This window comes from Heliangelus exortis, chromosome 5, assembly GCF_036169615.1.
Source record: "Heliangelus exortis chromosome 5, bHelExo1.hap1, whole genome shotgun sequence".
Lineage (NCBI taxonomy): Eukaryota > Metazoa > Chordata > Aves > Apodiformes > Trochilidae > Heliangelus > Heliangelus exortis.
This window is the reverse complement of record NC_092426.1, coordinates 22,053,504-22,073,463: the sequence shown is the minus strand read 5'-3', so window position 1 is coordinate 22,073,463 and position 19,960 is coordinate 22,053,504. Positions and strand designations below refer to the sequence as shown.

General features: G+C 45.3%; 1 protein-coding gene across 2 annotated transcripts; it reads left to right on the top strand.

The window, feature by feature from the left end:
- The first annotated feature begins 33 nt into the window (after window positions 1-33).
- Window positions 34-15,041, top strand: VASH1 (vasohibin 1). Of its 2 annotated transcripts, XR_011726285.1 has the most exons (8): window positions 34-753; window positions 5,245-5,333; window positions 6,425-6,481; window positions 7,559-7,633; window positions 8,650-9,031; window positions 9,427-9,539; window positions 10,117-10,321; window positions 10,531-15,041. XR_011726285.1 is itself a non-coding variant. In XM_071745919.1 (7 exons), exons 1-7 carry the CDS (start codon window positions 484-486, stop codon window positions 10,187-10,189), a joined length of 1,059 nt encoding a protein of 352 aa, XP_071602020.1. In that variant the 5' UTR covers window positions 34-483; the 3' UTR covers window positions 10,190-15,041. The 2 variants fall into 2 exon arrangements, 1 of the variants encoding a protein (XP_071602020.1); XM_071745919.1 differs by having other exon boundaries at window positions 10,117-15,041.
- Window positions 15,042-19,960: the final 4,919 nt, after the last annotated feature.

The window sequence follows — 19,960 nt, the reverse complement described above, 5'->3', positions numbered from 1 at the left end:
GCCTAACGCCCCCCGAGGCTTGCGAGACCCTGCACCCCCAGCCCGGGGCGGAGCGGAGGGAAGCGGCGCCCAGCCCATCCCCGGCCCTGCCCAGCGCGGCACCGCCCCGCGCGGGGGCTTTGTTACCCCGCATGCAGCATCAGGCGGGGAGGCGGCTGCTCCCGGCCGCCCCACTGCCCCGTGCAGCGCTCGGGAGGCGGCGCGGCGGGGGCGCCCCGGCGGCAGGACCGCCCCGCGCGGTGCCCGCCGTCATTGCCGCGGGCGGCTGGGCCGCCGGCGCCTCCCCCGCCGCGGCGGCCTGATGCGGCACCCGGCGCCGCCCCGCCTGGCTTTCTCTCCCCTCTTCCCCGAAACCCCTCCGCCTTGATAACGCCGAGAGCGAGGAGGGGGCGGTGACGCCCAGTGCCCGGTGAGCCGGCCATGCGGGGCACGGCCCCCGGCGGCCCGGCGGAGGGCGGCGGGCGCTGAGCGCGGGCGGCGGTGATGCCGATGCCGGGGAGCAGCGGGGCCGCGGCCGCCGCCAGGCTCCCCCTGTCCGGCGAGGCAGCGGCGGCGGCGCCGCGGGACGAGGAGCAGCAAGAGGAGGAAGGCGAGGAGGATCTCCGCGACGGCGGCGTCCCCTTCTTCGTCAACCGCGGCGGGCTGCCCGTGGACGAGCCCACCTGGGAGCGGATGTGGCGGCATGTGGGCAGGATCCACCCCGAGGGGGAGCGAGTGGCGCAGAGGATCCGGGGCGCCGCCGACCTGCCCAAGGTGAGACCCCCACAGGCACCCCCCCGGGGCTGGTGCGGTGCGGGATCCCGGCGAGACCGCCCGGGCCGGCCTGTACCCTGCGGCGTATACGTAGGAAAGAGGGGCAACCGTGGCATCCCGCTCCCCTGCCCTCTTGGGGGCCGAGCAGCCCAGCTAGGGAGCGATCCCTCGGGAAAAGGAGTGATCTCTGTGGGTACTCTTGCAGGAAGCAAAGCTAGGTTCTATCTAGGAGTGTGGGAGGGTGTCTGCAGAACTCTGCCTTGCCGAGCAGCACCCTTTTTTTCTGAGGCCTTGCTGGAAAACAGACTTCAGATGGCCCGTGTGCGAGTCTCCTGGAAGTGAGATGAAATTCCCTAGAGAAAGGCTGATGAAAAGATGAGAGTTAAATGTAGAAGAATCCAAATATTTGAGATGGGAGGGTAAGCGAGTGGCAGAAGTGAGTCTTTGAACCAGGACAAACTAGATTCGGGTACAGTCTTCCACACCAAAAGGCGTTCTTGTACGGAACGGTGTCTGTAAGAAGAGAGACTCTTGATGCCAAAGAGTTTTTAAGAGGAGTTAGCTAACAGTCCCAGAACTTGTTCTGGTGTAGGGTCAGATGTGATTTTCAAGCACGTTCCTGGCCTTGCTGCAGAGAAGTGGATGAGAAATGAGGAGCCTCATTTCTCAAATGAGGTGATCATTTCATTTAACCTTGTGTGCTGGTACCATACTGAATTTGACACGAATTCTTGTGATTATTGCCATCTGTGTTGCACCTCAGCCTAAAAAACTCCCCCTTTCACTGGCATCCTGTGAACAAAAGGCACAGCAAGCATTTGGTATGTCACTCCTTTGATGGGTTATGAGAGTATTCCCATCATGCTAATGGAAGTTCAGATACAAAAAGTTGTAAATTTTTCTGCTCAGGCTTTTTTAGCAAGGACTTCCTTCCTTGTCAAGGTAATTCAAAGTATGCAAGAATACAGTATTTCATGGTGCGCAAGCAATCCATACTGTTTTTCATGAGGAACTCTGGAGAAATATGTGATACAACATCCTTTGTGCAGTGAAAACTTAAAGGCATCTGTGGTAGCAACCAGAACAGATTTTGAATCCTGATTACCGTCCCTATTCTAATCCCACTAGGCTTTTCCTTCCTTTTCTGACTTCCTCCTTCTCTTTATCCTGAGCCCAAATGAAGGCTGAAAATATTTTTCAGAACAATCTGAACACCCACTACTTAATTTCCTGACCAAAGGGACTGATTTGATTTTTCCTAGCTCCTTTTCACCTCTAGGGTTATGTTTGTGTCGTTGAGGGCTGCTTGTATCACCACCTGTCTCCATACCATCAAGTTTCTTTGAATAGCTGATGCAACAGATGAGAATTATGGCAATCAGTGTACTCCACAGAGCTAACTCATTTGAAAAGCCAGGTACTCTCCATGTGCTGGGGGGTGAATGGGCCTTTTTAGGTGTTGAGAATTGGACAGTGATTTGCCTACTCGAAAATTTTGGCCTTGAATGGCAGCCAGTGTCAGTTGTTGGTAGAAATAACTCAAAAAGGTTGTCCATAAAGCTAATACCATAAAATGATGACTACAGGAGGCTGTGACCAGACTTCATAAATATGTTAATAGATCAGCTTGAGGGGCTGTCTTTCACTGGGATGTGATTGCTCAGAGATCTCCTCTGATCATTTCCTTCCAGTAGATCTGGGGTGGCTGGGCATTGAGTGAGCCATGTGATGGTGGCACAACATAGTTGATTGCTCATGCATGCTTGGCTCAAGAGTGCCACTCTCCTGTAGGCTATTTCCTTTCTAGCAAGAGGATGGGATATTGCTTTGCTTGGAGCTGATGGGAACATCAAATGGGTGCATGCTGGAAATAGAAAGTGATGTGTGCTTACCTCATTAAGAAATGATGGATTTTAAATAAGGTGGTTATGAAGGCAAAGACAAGAAGAGATGCATCTCACAGATTCATGTATAGACAAGGGGGGAAAATCTGGTTTATCAGGCCAACATCTGCAACTGTAACTGCTCCCATATCACTTGCAAAAGAAAGATTAGGAAGGTGCTTGGGTACAGACAAGCACCATAAAAGAAACTGCTGCTAAACCAGGCTGGCCAAAAAGGCACCTCTGTGATATAGCTCGGGATAGAGCTTTGTGCCTTGCTCCCATCTGTCTTGTCTCATATACAGCATGGCCCACTCAATGCATTAAAATCTCTGTTGTTCTCAGGAACTCCACTTTCTAAAAGTGGAGTCCCCTTCCCATGCATATAGCCAGCCTGCCAGGATATAGGAATCTAGCAGTGGGGGTGATGCAGCCCCTCCACACAAGTGATGAGGGACCAAGGACACATTCAGTTGTCTGCTGAGCATGGCAGTTATGTGCTCTGGGAAATTTGGGCTCTTCCTAGTTCTCTCACCAGCTTTCAGAATAACTAAAGGGAAAGCAAAATACATCTGATTTTCTCTGTTTTCTGTCACAAATAAATTCCTCTCTGCTTTTTGGAGGATTGTGAAGACTGTTGAATATTTATAGCCATTCTGAGATGTGTAGTGGATGATGCTGGGTAAGAACAAAGCGTTAGGATCTCCCATCCTGTCAAAGTGGTATTGAGGGATGGAGACCTTGTTCTTCTCCTCATGCTTCCATTGCTCCATTAAAATGCTATAGACCTGATGCAAAAGAAACTGTAGCCCAGTCTGGGCTGCAGGCCCAGATCTGAGAGAGAGAGAGCACTCTGTACTTTCGTAAGTTTAATTACTTGAGGTGCAGGAGGCTGTTCTGCGTTAACTAGTCCCCTGCTGAATTGGTTGCCATTACCCGGTCGCAGTGATGCAGAGCCCTTTGAGGAAAAGGGGATCTGTACTAATAAGGGGAGGAGTAACTACCCAGAATCATCAGTCTGTGTTGTCAGCATTCCCTTAATCCATTTGTCTTTGCTCAAAAAGCACCTAAGTCTCCATGATGAAGAAATGAAACAGTCAGCCTGTCCTGGTTGTTACCTCTTTTATTGTTTCTGCCTGGAAGTTATTTCCTGTGATCAGTGTGTCAGCTCACAGCATCCAAACTGACTCAGCTCTTGCTGTTCCAGAGATGGCTCCATCTCCGTGCTGCTCTCTGGAGCCTTCCCTGCTCCTGCTGTGGCTTAATAAACCCCCTTTCACATCTGCTCCTGCCATTTCTGTGCCACCACCTGCAAGTCAGCCAGCCTTGGCTTGCTCCAAGCAGGTTGCGGAAATGAGGCACTGGAGATGACAGCTGGCACCTCCAAGAGTGCTAGGAAAACAGGTACCAGTGGCCAAATGCTGCTACTTAGCTGGCCAAAAAAAAAAAAAAAAAAAATCAAAATCAAAACTTAGGAGTGATAATTGATCAAATGGATCAAGACTGAAAGACTAGATTAGCTCAGTGTTTATTTGCTGATGGTGTTTGAAGATAGACTGAAAAACAGTAAAACACTTAAAGATTATGGTTTCCAGAGATAGCAACAGCCCATCTATCATGGTTAAGCAGTCTCTGTACCTCTGTGCAGGTACAAGCAGAGTGTGAACATGTGGCAAACCAAGACACTGAACTGATCTGACTGAAAGCTACCCATGCTTGCTGGCCTGGCTTTTAGCTGGTTCAGGTGCCTGAACTCATTTACCAGCCCAGGGGCAAAGGCTTTTGCCAGCCCAGGGCAAAGGAACAGGAATTAGTGGCCACAGAAATACACATGGAGCATGATGAGTGGCTAAGCAGCACTGCTGGCTACAAAACTGTGACAAGCAGAGGCAGCTGTGCACAGCAGACTGGAAGGCCCAAGGGAAGATCTGGCTCTGACTCACTTTTTCTTAGCTGGGGATAGCCCAGCTCTGAGGAAGTCTGAGAAGGAACTGAAATACTAAAACCCAAATACTGTGAAAAGCTGCAGTCTGGTATCAGAGGACTATGTGCAAGGCATGAGCTATCCTTCAGAGGGAAAATGACGGGCTGTTTCTCCAAACCTGTCAGTCACACCAAATTTATGTTTTCCCTTTTATATTTGTCCTGTGGACAGGACCCTTCTCTTACCTTAGACAAATCTTCCTAGCTGGTGACAAGGTTCCCCTGTGGAGCAAATGGTCAGGAAAATCTGACTGGACCCATGAGGATGAGACCTCAGAATGGGACAGCAGTCCAAACAGTGAACTTTCAGAAGTCATTCTCTCTCTCACTCTCTCTCTCTCTCCGCTTGCCTTGTCAGTTAATTTTATCTAATTCTTTCAATGTAACATAACTTAAGTGCAGAATCATTTCACACAGTTTCTCTTGCAGCTCTGTGGTGATGCTTTGTTTTGAATCCCTTCCCAATTATTGTGGGAATAGAGGAACATTCCTGGTGCGGTCACTTCGGGCAGCAAAAAGGGGCTGGTTTCAAAGGAATATGCTCTTTGTAGCTATATGTCACTGATTTCAGCAAGAAGCTAGAGAGGTTTGGAAGCAGTGATTTACATTCTGCTCCTCATTTCAGATTCCCATACCAAGTGTGCCTGTGTTCCAGCCATCCACCCCCATCCCTGAGCGCCTGGAAGCTGTACAGCGCTACATCAGGGAGCTTCAGTATCCTTTACTGTTGTTGCCTCAGTCATGCGTGTGATAACCCAGGAAGAGGGGGCAAGGGGATGGACTTTCCTCGTGAAGAACAGAAAAGCTCCTTCTGTTGTAGATGGAGGGGAACTGAAACTCGGTCCCTGAAAACAGGAAGCTGGACTTGGAACAATAGTTTCTCTTGCTGCTCTGCTTGTTTTCTGCCCAAGTTACCTTCTGATCCTGTTCGCTCTGTGTAACAAATGGGCATGTTGTCACGGGCCTTTCCTCACTACCCACCCTTCCAGGTCAGTGGCTTTAACTTTCATTAAAAACACATATATCTGAGATCCTGACAGCCAGGTGTCTGATGGACTGCAAACTCTTATCACTTCACTGTTAAGGCATGGGTGAGCTGTGGTGGTGAGAAAACTGCCTCTCAGATCACATCCTGCTTGAGCACTCTGTAGCTGTCTAAAGGACAGTCAACCACCCTGCTTTTGTGCAGCTGTGGTATCCTGTCCCTTTATGTACAGAGCTGCCTGTATGACTGTGTCCCGGAAATGAGATTTCTCCATCCCTGTTGTGCTGGACAGCAGGAATGTGCCTTGCAAGCAACAGTCTAATCTCACAGGTGAGATACAGAGCTAGCTCTGCCTTCAGCCCTAAAACAAGGTAAGGCAGGACTGTCACACATCTAGGATGGTCGTGCTCTGGATCGGGTCCCAATCAGTCTTAGAATCAGGCACCATGAATGCTTAAAGCTCCATGCATTCTGTGCAGCCCAGAGCAGGCAGAGATCTACCAAACTTCATTCTGCCCTAGTAGCTGGAAAGCTGAGCAGACCTCGTGCTGTCAGCATGAACCTTTGGGAAATGGAGTAGAAACTTGGGGAAGATGGGGAGAAAGAGAAGAACTGACAAGAAGGAAATACAAGGGATGTAAGGAGGGACTGCAAATCGGAGAAATGCAAGAGGGGAAGGTGGACATTTTCTTGCATTGCTGTTGTATTTATGGGATCGTGAGTTCGCTGAGGGAGTAGTAAGTAACATAAAAATTCTTCAGACAGCTTTTCTTCAAACTCTGCTTTCCAAGCTGCCAAGCCCTTAACTTCTTGCCTGCAGGTACAATCACACTGGGACACAATTCTTTGAGATTAAGAAGAGCAGACCTCTGACTGGGTAAGTGCTGACAGCCCTTACAGCATTTATGTCTTGCTTTAAGACACTGGGGCCCTGTTATACCCAAAGCTTTTTCTTCTGTCCCCTGGCCAAGGTCTAGACAGCACTCAGGGCTTTCAGCACTGCAGCTCCATCCTACTCTAGGAGATGTTAGTGTCTTTTGCCTGGAGCATGGCTGGGCAGAGCTGTGTCTGGACACAGCTCAAGGACAAGAGTATGTTGTCATGAATCAGTAAATCCAGTAAATCCAGTAAAATAACATAAATATGTTACAAAGATCTGCAGACTCTGCCTGCTTCTAATTCAAATATAAAAATATGAACTTCTGATGCATTCTGGAATTAGAGCTTGTCTTAAACAAGCTTTGTTTAAGTAAATTTACAGATCTAACTCCATAGCTCCTAGAAGTGCCTTTCCAGAATCTAGGCTTACTAAGCTTTTAATGTCTCATTCTTTGAAGGGGAAGTATTCTCCTGATTGCAGATTTTGGGAAGAACTGTGTCCTGTAAATTTCTGGAGATAAGCAACTGATGTCAGTTGACTCTCTTGGGTCTCCCCCAAGACTGGCATCTTACTATTGGTGTAGTCCACAGACATATGTGGCCCCAAATGTCTTGTGTTGCAGCCAGTGTAATGTCTCCTCCACAGTATTTGTTGAACAGAAAGTAGAGTTGTTGCCAGGGATGAAGGTTTTTGCTATCCTCAAGCTTTGTGAGGCAAACATTGCTGGCTGTTGGTTGTCTGAAGCTTCTGCTTGTGGTCACATCCCTGTCCACCCACAACACACTGAGCCAATTGCTGTGGTCTTCCTGAAAACAGAGGTTGGCCTAGTAGGCAGCTTTGCTGTAACTCATTGAAAGGAGTTCCTTGTAAGCAGTGACAGCATGTGGTAGAGACCTGGTTTGGATTAAATATCTTCATAAAGAAGGTATTTTCTTTTGTTCCCTGTCCTCAGTGGGCTACCTTCTCTCCTTGAAACTTCCCTTGCATATATAGTCCAAAAGGGCTGAACTGGCTGTGATTACATAGTACAAGCCCTCTTAACAGTCCTTGTCTTTCCCTTGTTGCACTCTGCAGGCTGATGGACCTGGCCAAAGAAATGACCAAAGAGGCCCTGCCAATAAAATGCCTGGAAGCTGTGATCCTGGGAATGTATCCTTTCCTCTTGGAATTATGCATGTCTGCCCATCCTTGTGTTTTCTCCTCTGCTCTCTTACAATGCTTTGAGGCTGCTGATAATATTGTCACCAAGCCCCATATCCCTCTATTCTCCCTACCCAGTTCTCACAAAAAAACCCACCAAAAAGATCCAAATCCAAACAGTTCTCTGAAATATCAGTAGTAGTTCTTTGGAGCTGCTCCTCCTTCCCCAAGAAGGGTGGACAGTTCTACAACTGAGTAAAAGATAAAGGAAGGAACTAAGAAAACACCACAAGAGGGGCAAAATATTAGCTAAATTTGGGTGAGGAAGACCTTTGTGGATAACATTGTTACTTTTACTGCAACATTGCCTGCATGTGTTTTACATTAAAGTTAGGGATCATCCCCAGCTTCTAATTATAGTGTATATGACTATGCTATTATGTCTAACACTACCTGCCAGCTCAGACAATACTTGTTCTTCACATGTGTCATCTCTATCTTTCCGAGTTACCTTCCAGGCTTACTCTATGCCTCTTGGGATAGCGGTTCTTGATGCATGTTGGCAAAGCCATCTGGAGGGGCAGAGATGGCAAGTGAATGGTTCAGAAGTGTAGTCTGAGCATTTAATCCTGAATGTTCCTTGTCTTCTGTGTGAAATACTAGGTAGTACAACAGATTAAAACAAACTAAGGAAAAATGTTACCGTTTTAACAGTTTGGAAACTATGGAATACAGTACACTTGAGGTGTTATAACTGCAACTTCTGTATCACAACTCACTAAAAATTAACTTTCCTTTGTGGCTTGGCTTGTTGGAGAGGCCAGGTCTGGTTTCCCCACTACCCATCTGAAAGTAGGGCAGCTTGCAATGAGCCAGACTTTTGATTTGGAGAAAAATCGTGTCTGTGTGATGCCTGAGTCAGCGGTGAGTCCACTGAGCAGGCTGGGAGGGTTTGGAGCAGGAAGGAAGTATCTTGTCAAGAAAATGGTATCAGTGGTTGTTTCCTCAACAGTGGCTACTGTCAGTTACCTCACCAACAACATGACCACGCTGGACCGTTTCCCCATCAGCTTCAAAACCCACTTCTCAGGGAACTACTTCCGACACATTGTGCTGGGGGTGAACTTTGGAGGCCGCTATGGGGCACTGGGCATCAGCCGACGTGAGGAGCTCATGTACAAAGCACCCGTCTTCCGCACACTCAGCGAACTCATCTTTGACTTCGAGGAGGCGTATCGCCGCTGCTGGCACACTCTCAAAAAGGTGAAGCTGGGCCACTGTGTGTCCCATGACCCACACAGTGTGGAGCAGATCGAGTGGAAGCACTCCATCCTGGATCTAGACAAGCTAACGCGGGAAGATTTTCGCAAAGAGCTTGAGAGACATGCCCGTGATATGAGGCTGAAGGTAAGCAGCAAGGATGGAAACAGACACTGCTGCTGCAGCTGCTCTTTTGCCTGCCTTGATGGTGTGCTGGGGAAATGGAAGTGACCGGAGGTTCTCCTAGCTGCTGGTGGAGTAGAGGGTGAACTGGCAGCTGGGTGCTCCTTTGTATCCAGGCTGGCCCCCTGATGGACGCTTGTGCGGTACTGCACTTGCGATTAGCCTGGACTGTAAGCAGTTCTTTAAGCCATAGCTGTCACTGCAGCTGTTTTTTTCTGGCTTTTGCCTTTTTGATGCACTTGCCTTTTCTTTTTGTCTTTTCTTGACATAAAGTTAATCATTGTTAGGCTTTGTGTTTTCTGGTAACTATTTGTGTTGATTTTCTGCTCACATTGCTCCTACTTTAATTTTTCTGGCAGATTGGCAAAGGAACTGGGCCATCATCTCCCACCAAGGACAGAAAGAAAGATGTCTCTTCCCCACAGAGAGGTCAGGCCAGCCCCCATCGGCGCAACAGCCGTGGGGACCGACGGTGAGTGGGGCTGTTGAGCAAGAGACCTATCTATAACATCTTCGTTTTACTCACAGACTCCACTTTGCTGTCTGGTTTTGGATCCTTTTGGTGTCTTACTGGGGTTCTTTACTTCTCTGACGTGCGGCAGCATTCTTCCATAGTCTGTGCTTTTGTGAGATTAGCATTGCTTAGGGAATGGAAGGGCAGCTGGCATGTTTGGGGGCTTTTTGCTTTGGCAGGGAGTAGGAAGGCAGCTCAAATACACAGGGATCTGGGTAGCTGATACTTAACCTTATGCAGAGGTCTGAGCTCTGGTGTCTCACAGACCTGTGCCCCAAAAAGATTCCAAAAATTACACTGCTGCCACTGAGACTGCTTTCCCGAAATTGATCTGGGGTACCAGAATGGAATTCCTAATCTTCCTGACCTGTATTCTCTTCTGCGGAAAACACTGGGAAAGTACTGGAGGTTGCAGAATAATCCTGCCCTCAGTAGTGCAGGCTAAGGCTTTTCTTGTGTTGTCATATCTATGTACAGCACCTCCTGACCAAAAAAAAAAATGTTTCTGAATGCTTCTTACTCTCTTTGTTCACAGACCATCTGGTGAGAAGAAGCCTGCCGATTCCAAAGCAATGCCAGACCTCAATGGGTACCAGATCCGAGTGTGAAGAGAGCTGTGCCTTGTGTGCCTGGCTCCACAGACTTCTTGCTGGCCACAGCTGTGACCTGGATCCGCCTGCAGTGTATTCTGATAAAGGGGACAGGGGAGCGGGAGCAGAACAGAGTGCTGATCTTGCCAGGTACTTCCTAGTGAGCCAGTCCCAGACCTGGATCCCATGGGTCCCAGGGGATTCACCTGCCTGTTTGGTAGAGGTGTCCATCTTAATTCACTGAAACAAGTATTTAAAAAAAAAAAAAAAAGATCTGTATGCTGATGGGAGCTTGCTGCAGGAGGAATATGAAGTGAGTTGGGTCAGCAAACTCGCTATCAATTTTTCTGTGTTGATAGCAAGTAAATGAAGCATCTTGTCGACAGTACTTCCCTGTCTGCACAGAAGTCTTCAACCCATGCAAGGCCTGCAAGTCTGAGCAAGAAGTGATGCTGGAAGGAGATGGCCCTCACGTTTTGTGCAAACCCTCCTGGTTTTGTCAATATGAACACTTTATCATTGCCCTTGTAAGAGACAGGGCTGAATTTGCTCAGCCTGATTTATTTATCATACAAGGGTCTCTCATCTGAAGAAACCACCTTGTGTGTTTAGTCCTGCTATTTCGAAGCATTCTGTTGTCTCTGAGGGCATAGTGGGATGAGGATCCTGTGCGAATGCTGATGAGCTGTTGCTGTGAGCCCTTTTACAGTTGAGTGGGTCAGGACGTACTGGTGATAACAATGAAAACAGGCATGGAGACCTCAGTCCTCCAAACACTGGAGGCAAGGCCAGACTGGGGCTCATGGGAAGCCTGAACTTTGAGGTCTCTCTTCATCAGCCTCCTCTCAACTTCTAGTGACTGATGCTGTGAAAGCTTGCAGAAAGCACTTTGGTCAGTGAGGTTTGATTTTCAAGAGGAAATAGTTAAAAGAAGGATTTAATTGTGTGATCAGGTTTTCTAAACATTTTGACTTTCCACAAGGGTCATGCTCCTTCCTCACTGTAGTGTTAGTGCTAGAGTTACAGACACATTTTGGTGGGAAGCCCTGCTTGAGGAGATTACAGCTGTTTTCTGACAGCTCAGCCTGAAGCCTCCTGAAAGTGGTTCCCTGTCCCAGACTGATGCATGTGTTCTGGCTCTTAGATAGCTGCTGTACGTAACAGCACCCCTTATGTGAGCCTTCCCCAAAGGGCTGGGCTGGGCTTTTCTATCCAGTTACAGCTTTCACTGTGGCTACACTTTTTTTTTCAGGGAAGTGCTTTACTACACATAAGCAGTGTAATGCTTCTCAGAAGTCTTGAGTGTTGTCAGACCTCTCTTTGAGGCCTAGAGCCTGGAAGCAATGTGGTTGCAAGTCAGAGCAGCATGGCCTTGAAGTGATCTGGATGCATGGATCTAGGGGATGTGAAAACTGGGCTTGGGAGCAGGAGTATCCTTGAGAGAAACTGAGACTTGTTTTATCAAGCACTGAAAAGGAGCTAAACTTTCTGAAATACTACATACTTACTTACAACTGGGCTTATTATTTCCTGTGAACTTGTTAGAAACATGGTGGAACTTATCTCTACCAGTTTTTTTGTTGCAGTATTGATGTGCAACACCCTCATATAAGCAGTGCTATTTTTACGGCAGAGAATGGGTTCTTAACCTCAAAACAAATAAGCTCTTCTGTAGCGCTAAAGCAGTATTAATCCTTGAAGCACCACCCACAAATGATTTAACTCAGGCCTTATAGGTTCCTAATTGTACGTCCTGAACTGTGATGTAACTTGCAAGGCACTATATCCATATCGCTGCAGTCTGTCCTTCCATGCTCTTTGTAGTCTGTACTTTTCTGCTATGCTGTATGACCAGGACAATCCATAGGGAGGTGGCAGAACTTGCTTCTGATCCAAGATAAGATTGATCCAGAAGGGAATGCCAGTTCTCACAGTGCAGTGCAACACCTGTCCCCTCCTGTGCACTCCAGCTGCATGCAACCATTTGAAATTAGACAGCAGTAGCAAACCAAGCACCCATTTGAATGTATTCTCTGGTCAATTTTGTGGGGCTGTAAATTAACATACTTAGTATCTGGGTCCTAACACTTATGTTAGCTGTAAAGATACCAGCTACATGTAAATAATATGGGTCACTTTGAAGCCACAAACTGCCTTTGTATCAAGTTTGCTATGCAAACATTATGGTTAGTTAGTTAGTTAATTCAGAGTAACTGGAAAGGTCTTAAGCAAAATTAATATCTTCATACAGAGCACATTCAATACCTGGACAGACTTAAGGTTTTTGAGGTAGAAAGGAGGGGAAATGTGTTGAGAAGATTTCAAAACAGATGGGGCAAGTGAGGGGCCAGCTGCAAGCTAATGCTTTCTTGAGAGCAGGGCAAAAGAGATGTTTAGCAGTGTTAGATCACCAGGGAGAATGACTTAAAACAAAATGCTTTGTTTGACCTGGTAATTAAGTGGTTTCCTGCAGGATGTAACTGGAGCCAATAGCTCAGAAAACCAAAGGAAGTTGATGTTTAAGGAATGAATGACAGGTAGAGTTCAAGGTCTCTTAACCCTCAGCTGTAGCTGGACAAGAATATCCTCTTTGAATATTTAGTTACAAAATTATGTATGTTAGGAGGCATTTAATTCTTATGTATCTAATTTTGACAGCTTCTCAAGACAGATACAGGAGCACAGATATGAGCCCTCTGCTTGGGTTACTATTTAAAGCCTTTTATTTTTTCCTGTGTGATAGAATTCCTGCCCCTTACTGTTTCTGTATTTCCAGTCTAGCAGATGGTGCAAGAAATTAGAAAAAGACCAAACAATTCTCCCATTCTTGCTCCCCCATCTCTGTAACAAGATGAATCTCTTTGACACAAAGCCTAGCTTCCTTGCTGACAAACAGCATCCCCCTGGTGACAGAGAGGATTAGTGCAATCCAGTTTTACGCCACTAAGAAAACTGAGGGCACAATGAAGGTGAACTTTTGCACTTCCATTTCTTTCCACCCTCATCCCCCTGCTCTGGCTTCTGGTCTGTCTGCCTTTAACATAAGGAAAAAAAAACGTCAAGTAGTCTTCTTATAATTTTTGTATCTTTAGAGCTAGAGAGAAGCAGTTAAGGAGTTAGACTGTAACTTATACTCCTTAGTGCTTATAGAACAAAAAAGATGCATCTTGAGGAGACCTATTAATTAATATTAAATATTAGTATGATCATTCATGTGACTCTGAGGCGTAAACTGCACTGATCAGTGGGGATCATCTGATGTCTGGTCTACTGAAGTCCTTCTGAACTCTGTGGAAGGAAGCTGCCTCCATACAGTAGGAAAAGATAAGACACTGCCTTTGTGGTATATGAAGTCTAGGAGAGCTTCAAAAGATTTTAACAAATGCTGACCTTCTACTACCAAAACTATTTTAAATGTAATGTAAACCTTCAAATAATAGGAGTTCTTAATATTTTTATGTAAAGTCTCTTGATACCTGATCACCTGTGTATTTTTAATGGATGAATGGATTACTGAGCAAAACTTTCTGCTACAGTGTCACTCCGATATAAAGTTGTACTTAACAGCGTTGGATGTCCATCAGTCTGTGACACACTAGCTTTTTTTTTTAACTCCAATATGATAAACTAAATGAGTTTTTAGGAACTTAAGGTATGTTAGCAAGTGTTTTATCTGGGAATGGACTGCTTTTTTCAGTTGATTATTTTACCTGTGTTCAGCTGTATGGGTCAGTACATAGTATGGTTTGATCTAGCAGATTAAATTACTCCAGAACTGTGGTTGAAACGTAGTTCCTGTTCATGCAGTAGCTGTATTGCTGTTATAACGTCTGCTTAACTTGAAGTATCTTTTTTTTTTTTCTAAGTATTTCAGGTGAAAGCCTTAATCAGGTGCCTGCCCCTTAATGTAGGCTCACATGTGGTGTATAAACTGAAACATGACTGTCCTTAAAACTGCAGTTTAAGAAACCATCATGAGTAGAAAAACGCTCCTGTTGCCAAAGGGCAAGAGTCTGGATTAGATGAGCTTGACCTTGCTCCAGTGGCTCTGGCTAATCACTTCAGGTGGTTGCTTTAGCCACTTGCTCCTTCTAAGTGAAGTATTTTGAGTGGCCCTGATGATGATCAGGCACTAGATCTAAGCAGGAAGTGTCCTGTGTCCCACACGTACTGTGTGTGCCAGTCTGGCTGAAATAACGCCACATATTCCAGTGGTCTTGCACTATTGTCCTTTGAACATTAAGACCTGCATTATGGATTTATAACTTAAACATAAAAAAAGAAAGTGCTATTCTGGCTTGGTGTTTGCTCTGCTGGAGCAAGCTGGAGATTGTCCTTCTACAGCCAAGCTGAACTCCTTAGGGAATTTAATATTTTTGTCTGTTTTCTGAGCAGGTGTTTACTTGTATCATGACCACTCTCCAGTGGTGCCCTGGCCCTGTCTGCTCAAGAGCAACTCAACTTAGGCCCAGAAGGCTACTGAATCCCCTGTAATCTCTGCAGAGCAGAGTTTCCCTCCAGGTCAGGGTTGAGATGGTGCTAGTGGGACCGGAATGGTCCCCCTCCATGCACATCAGTATTCTACTTAGCACTGATAGGGTGCTCCACAACCATTTACATCTTTATCACTGGTACAGCTCAGAAATATGAAGTTGAAAGTTTCTTTCTTTAAGAACAAAATCATGTGTGTCTTTTTGTAATTAATAAGTGTAGTTCTGTGTTCTTATGTAGCCAGCACAGAACTTGTATTTAGGTTTAGTTCTTAACTGCATTTCCCATAGCTCTCATGTTGAAACTTCTTCCTGCTTCCTTTGACACTTAGACAATAAAACTCCCTCTGTACTGCACTCAGCTTGTACAGAGAAAACAAGATGTCTGTACTGTCTTTCTTTCAAATTTAAACTTTCCCTCTGAGCTAGCTGAGAAGTCAAAGGCACAGCCTTGAGTGACGGCATCAGATTATGCATAGATGCCCTGTACTTGCAACACTATGGACACGGAAGAGCTTTCATTCCCCTTCAGTCATCTGAACAGGTGAGTAGGTCACACAGGCAGAACCAGAGAGTAAGAAGTATATGCATGCCATCTTGCAAAGGCTTTTTAATCTTTTTCAGACTGCATCAGTTAGGCTGGATGGGAAAAGCAGTGGATGCAACAACAGCAATTTCAGTCTTGAAATAGTTTGAGAGTTAAAACAAGCCTCTGCTCGTACTGCTCTACTCCTCAATTTATGATCCCAGTCTCCCTTTCTGACCTGTTTACAGTCTGCAGCTTAGTGGCCTTCCAGGCTACTGACCTCACCAGGACTTCTCAAGACAAGTGCTGGGTTAATAAAGGACAGTCAGCTGCAAGATTCAATGTGTTTCACCAGCAAGGGGAATCCAACATTATTCAGGCTATCATCTTTCTGGCATAACATACTCCTCTCTAGGGAAATGAGTAATAGCGGGGACCAGAGCCAGGATGTCGGCAAGCCTACAGCATGTAAAGGAAATAAATAAACAATCCCCTAACCTGTTCCTCCAGAGAGAATGGTACATGCAATAGTCCTCTTAGCTAAGTTAGTAAGATGCCCTCCGGGGAAGTAATTGCACAGCACCTAATAGGCAGTATGAAGACACAAGAGAAAGTAGCCACTTAGGAAGCCTGCATGGCCTGTGCTTAAGCCCAAGAGCTGACAATAGGCCAGTGGCAGTCAAAGGCTTTTTGCTCCCCTATTCAATACTTAAAGACTAATGACAGCAAAAAAGACTAAAATGCTGAGACTTCTATAAACCTCTAGTTAAGATGCATGCTTGAAAATACCCTCTGTCCTGTATCTTACAGATTTTGCTAAAAATCAGGTTAATTCCTTAACCCCCATGGATGTCAGGGTGATTCCTAGAGAATGAAGTGAGAACAGCAAAATAGTGACTTGACAACAGCTGAAATACAAAAAAAATACTTTCTGCTCCCTCTTAAATTAGTCATTCTGTATCCCTCCAGCCAAGCTCCTGCAGTTCTAGGTTTTTAAATCAGTTAAGAGATTACATTACTTGGACCTTAGTGAAAAACCTTTTTAGTGGAAATGATACACAATTCAACAAAGCAGTAATTAAAAACAAAATTAAGGAAAAAAAAACCCAAACAGCTATGCTGAGAAGCCCAAGACTGCAAAGCTTCAAGTTCTGGCATACCTAAAGATGTATACAAATCCATTCATGAGTGTGAGACTGAGCCTTAGAGAGCACCATTGATGCAGAGGCTGCAGGATTATGGAAGGCATCCATGCTGTAGATAGCAGGCCATTACAGAGTTAACTCAGCTGAGCTGGCTTTCCCAGATTTTTAGTTTAGCAAAGAGTGACTGCCATCTTATCTCCAACCTCACTCTTGGGGAAGGGAGGAGTGGAATAGCTTTAGAGTAACTGCTACATTCACCTACCCTCAATTCAGAAATAGCTCCTGAAAGTAGCCAATAACTGAATCAAGTTAAGACTGTTGTAGAAGACTTTCCACCAAGAAAGAAAAGACTAAAAAATTAAGTAACATGGCTAAGGCATGAAGTCAAGGTTTTTTTGTATAAAAGCAGACTGGATGGAACAAATGCATCTTTTGTTATAGTGCATGCCAACGTCTAGCCTTGTCCTTCTCCCATTTGCCAACTCAGCACCTTGAAAGCTGCTGTTTATCTAACCAAAGTTTGGAAAATTTTTCCTGCTTCATTATACAGCATTTTTATTCCTTTAAAGCACAAGAATGTGTACTCCATCTCTGAAATAAAATTACTAAATTTAAAAATAAAGGAAAAAACCTTCAAGAGTACAATGAAGTTTTCAGTGGGAACATAACTTGCCTTGACACAAGCCAAACTTGTACAGCTGACAAAATGAAGGCACTTGAGACATGCCAGCTGCTAAATCAGTCATCTGATATCTATATAGCAGGTGATTTGTCTACAGAAACTCAGCATCCTACTTGGAAACAAATGCAGTACACTCAATGGCAGTGATCAGGCAGCTTGCATATTTCAGCGTGACAGTGCCATGGGAAGCCCCACAGGCCAGGCAGCTGCAGTCTGGTAAGGAGCAGGGCAGAGCCAATAATTCAATTAACTTGCACAAGAGGAAACCAAGTGAAAGGGGATGGGGTCTCACCAAGGGCTTGTGTGTTTCTCCTAGATGAGCCACAAAAGGCTTCCTCTGCATTTTGATGAACCATAAATATGTTTGCAAATTCCAAACAGTACATCCAATAAATGTTCATTAGTGAGGTGGTGGCAATGGAAGGAGAAATTGCAGTGTGCCTTTCAGCACCCTGCCTTGCACACCACACTCCCAAACATTATTAGAAGCAGGACACATACCTTGATAGGCTCTTAAAGATTCTCCCCAAGATGCTGAACTGTTCTTAGACTTATAAGAGACTCCCCAGAGAAGTATAGTCAAGTATATTTCAGACTTCTATACTTCACAATGGAGGTGGCATACTGGGCACTAATGATAAACCTTTTTTGTTTTGTTTTATTTATGTGTTTGTTTCAGAGCTCCCTCCATTCTTAAGGGGTGAGGGAACCCACTATCTTACAACTTGGCACAACGTAAATGCTGAGTTATAATAAGGCTTAGCCCTAAATAATTCCACCCATATCTTTTAACTCAAAAAATACAGCTGCAGAAAAAAAAATAAACAGTGGTAACTCAGAAAGATAACTCGGAATGGTATTCGTGGGAAAACAGCTGCTGGATAGATATTTCATAAGGAAAAGACATAGAGAAAGACCTCAAGCACTAGCCAAGTCTCATTTATTGAGAAAAGGCAAGAAACTAGAGCAATTACATTGTTTACCACTCCTCCCATCCCATGTAATTGGGAAAATTGATTATAAAGGGCATTCTCCTAAAAAAACTCCTAAACTCTGAGAACGTGAAAGAAAACCAACTCCTATCTAAACAGCCTAACTAAACACAGCCTAGCAGCTGTGCTGCAATCTAAGCTGTTGTCTAGCAAAGATACTTTGTCAAACGTGTTTGTCTCTACAGCTGCTCACTCCTGCAGCTTAGAAACTGCTAATAGGAGATGCATACACACTGCCAGTGGTCTCTAACATCCCTTACCCAAACTACTAGTGTCCCTGAGTGCTACATTATAGAATCACAGAATCATAGAATGGTTTGGGTTGGAAGGGACCTTAGAAATCACCTAGTTCCAAACCCCCTGTGAAGGCAGGGACACATTCCACTAGACCAGGTTGCTCAAGGCCCCGTCCAGCCTGGCCTTGAAATAAATATACTAAGATGACAGAGATGATCCTACCTCTCTGATGATCTTTAAGGTCACTTCCAACCAAAGCCATTCAATCATACCTTTCCTTTCTGAATATAGCAGATATTCCTGTTCCACTTTCATAACCATTTTAAAACTCGTCTAGTTCATCAGAAAGCTGCACTAATGACAACTCGTTAGGCATCTAGGTTGGAAAACAGTCAAGAACTGCATTTGTTGCAGTTCAAGAATAGGGAACTGCTGGATAGTGTATACAGCAAGGGGCTACAATGATTAGGAGACTAGGCCATCTGTCTCATAAGGAGGGCTGAGGGATTTTGGTCTTTTTAGGTTGGAGAAGACTGAGGGAGGACTATATCAGCACTAATAGATACTTAAAGGGTAGGTGTGAAGAGGATGGGCCAGTCTTTTTTCAGTGATGCCCAGTGATAGGACAAGAGATAACGGGCATATACATGAACATAGGAAGTTCCATCAAAACATGAGGAGGAACTTCCTTACTTTGCGGGTGGCAGAGCAGTGGAACAGGCTGCCCAGAGAGGTGGTGAACTTTCCTTCCATCTCTGTTGAGTTTCAAAACCTGCTTGGATGCCATCCTGCACAACCTGCTGTAGGTCAACCTGCTCTGGCAGGCAGCATGGACTAGATGATCTCCAGAAGAAACTTCCAGCCCCCTAACATTCTGCAATTCTGTCATCTGGAATCTTAATCTTACATCCCACCACAAGTTATTCATTACCACAGCTTCTTATTATATTACTAAGCGCTACTTCAGAGCACCACAAAACACATCATTTTCTCCCTGACTATATGCTAGGTGCTATTTTAGAGGCAGGGACTCTTTTCACACACCCTACCTCCAATCTTCTCCTATAATCCCCCTCATCCAGAGGCATTCACAGGTCTTGAGATCCATTTGATGTTAACTCCAAATTGCTCTGGAACGCAGAGCAATTTCTTGTTTCTTTCCTGACAAAGGCCGGCTCTGCAAGGGTCTGTATCAGAGCTTTAGGGTAGAGCTTGTGGTAGTCAAACTACCACAGTGATCAGCTCTCCAGTTCTGCTTCTGTGTGTCTGTATGCAGTCACTAGCAATGGTCCTGTTATTTCTGCAGTAGTTTCACCTATGAATGCCCAAGGAAGTATGTGTGAGCTGGGGTTCGTTCTGGGAGCTTCAAGTCCCTCTGGGAGTGTCCTACCCTTCAGAAAGAAGAATCCAAGGACATGCAGGCATTGTCCTAGGGTTTCAGCATGTGACTCCATATTCAGTGTTCAACAACTTAGACATTCCAAGTTCATACCATACTATTTCTTGTATTGAAAGAGAAAGCATTAGCTTGACCCATGGAACATTCGATTTTCATAAAAAAAAAAAAAAAAAAAAAAAAAAGCACCAAAAACATACTGGGATCCTTAAAACCTACCTGAGAGATGCATTCATGCAAGTTACCCAAAAGCAAAGCCAAGTGTTTGGTTTAAATAAAATGGAAGAAGTACTTGTGACACCGAAGCACAGTTCCTACACC

What these genes read in the sequence shown, in the direction of transcription:
- VASH1 (XM_071745919.1), top strand. Translation starts at nt 484, where the DNA reads ATGCCGATGCCGGGGAGCAGCGGGGCCGCGGCCGCCGCCAGGCTCCCC. An exon ending in CGCTACATCAGGGAGCTTCA is followed by an intron (nt 5,334 to 6,424) that starts GTATCCTTTACT and finishes TCTTGCCTGCAG; the next exon opens with GTACAATCACACTGGGACAC. An exon ending in AACAGCCGTGGGGACCGACG is followed by an intron (nt 9,540 to 10,116) that starts GTGAGTGGGGCT and finishes CTTTGTTCACAG; the next exon opens with ACCATCTGGTGAGAAGAAGC.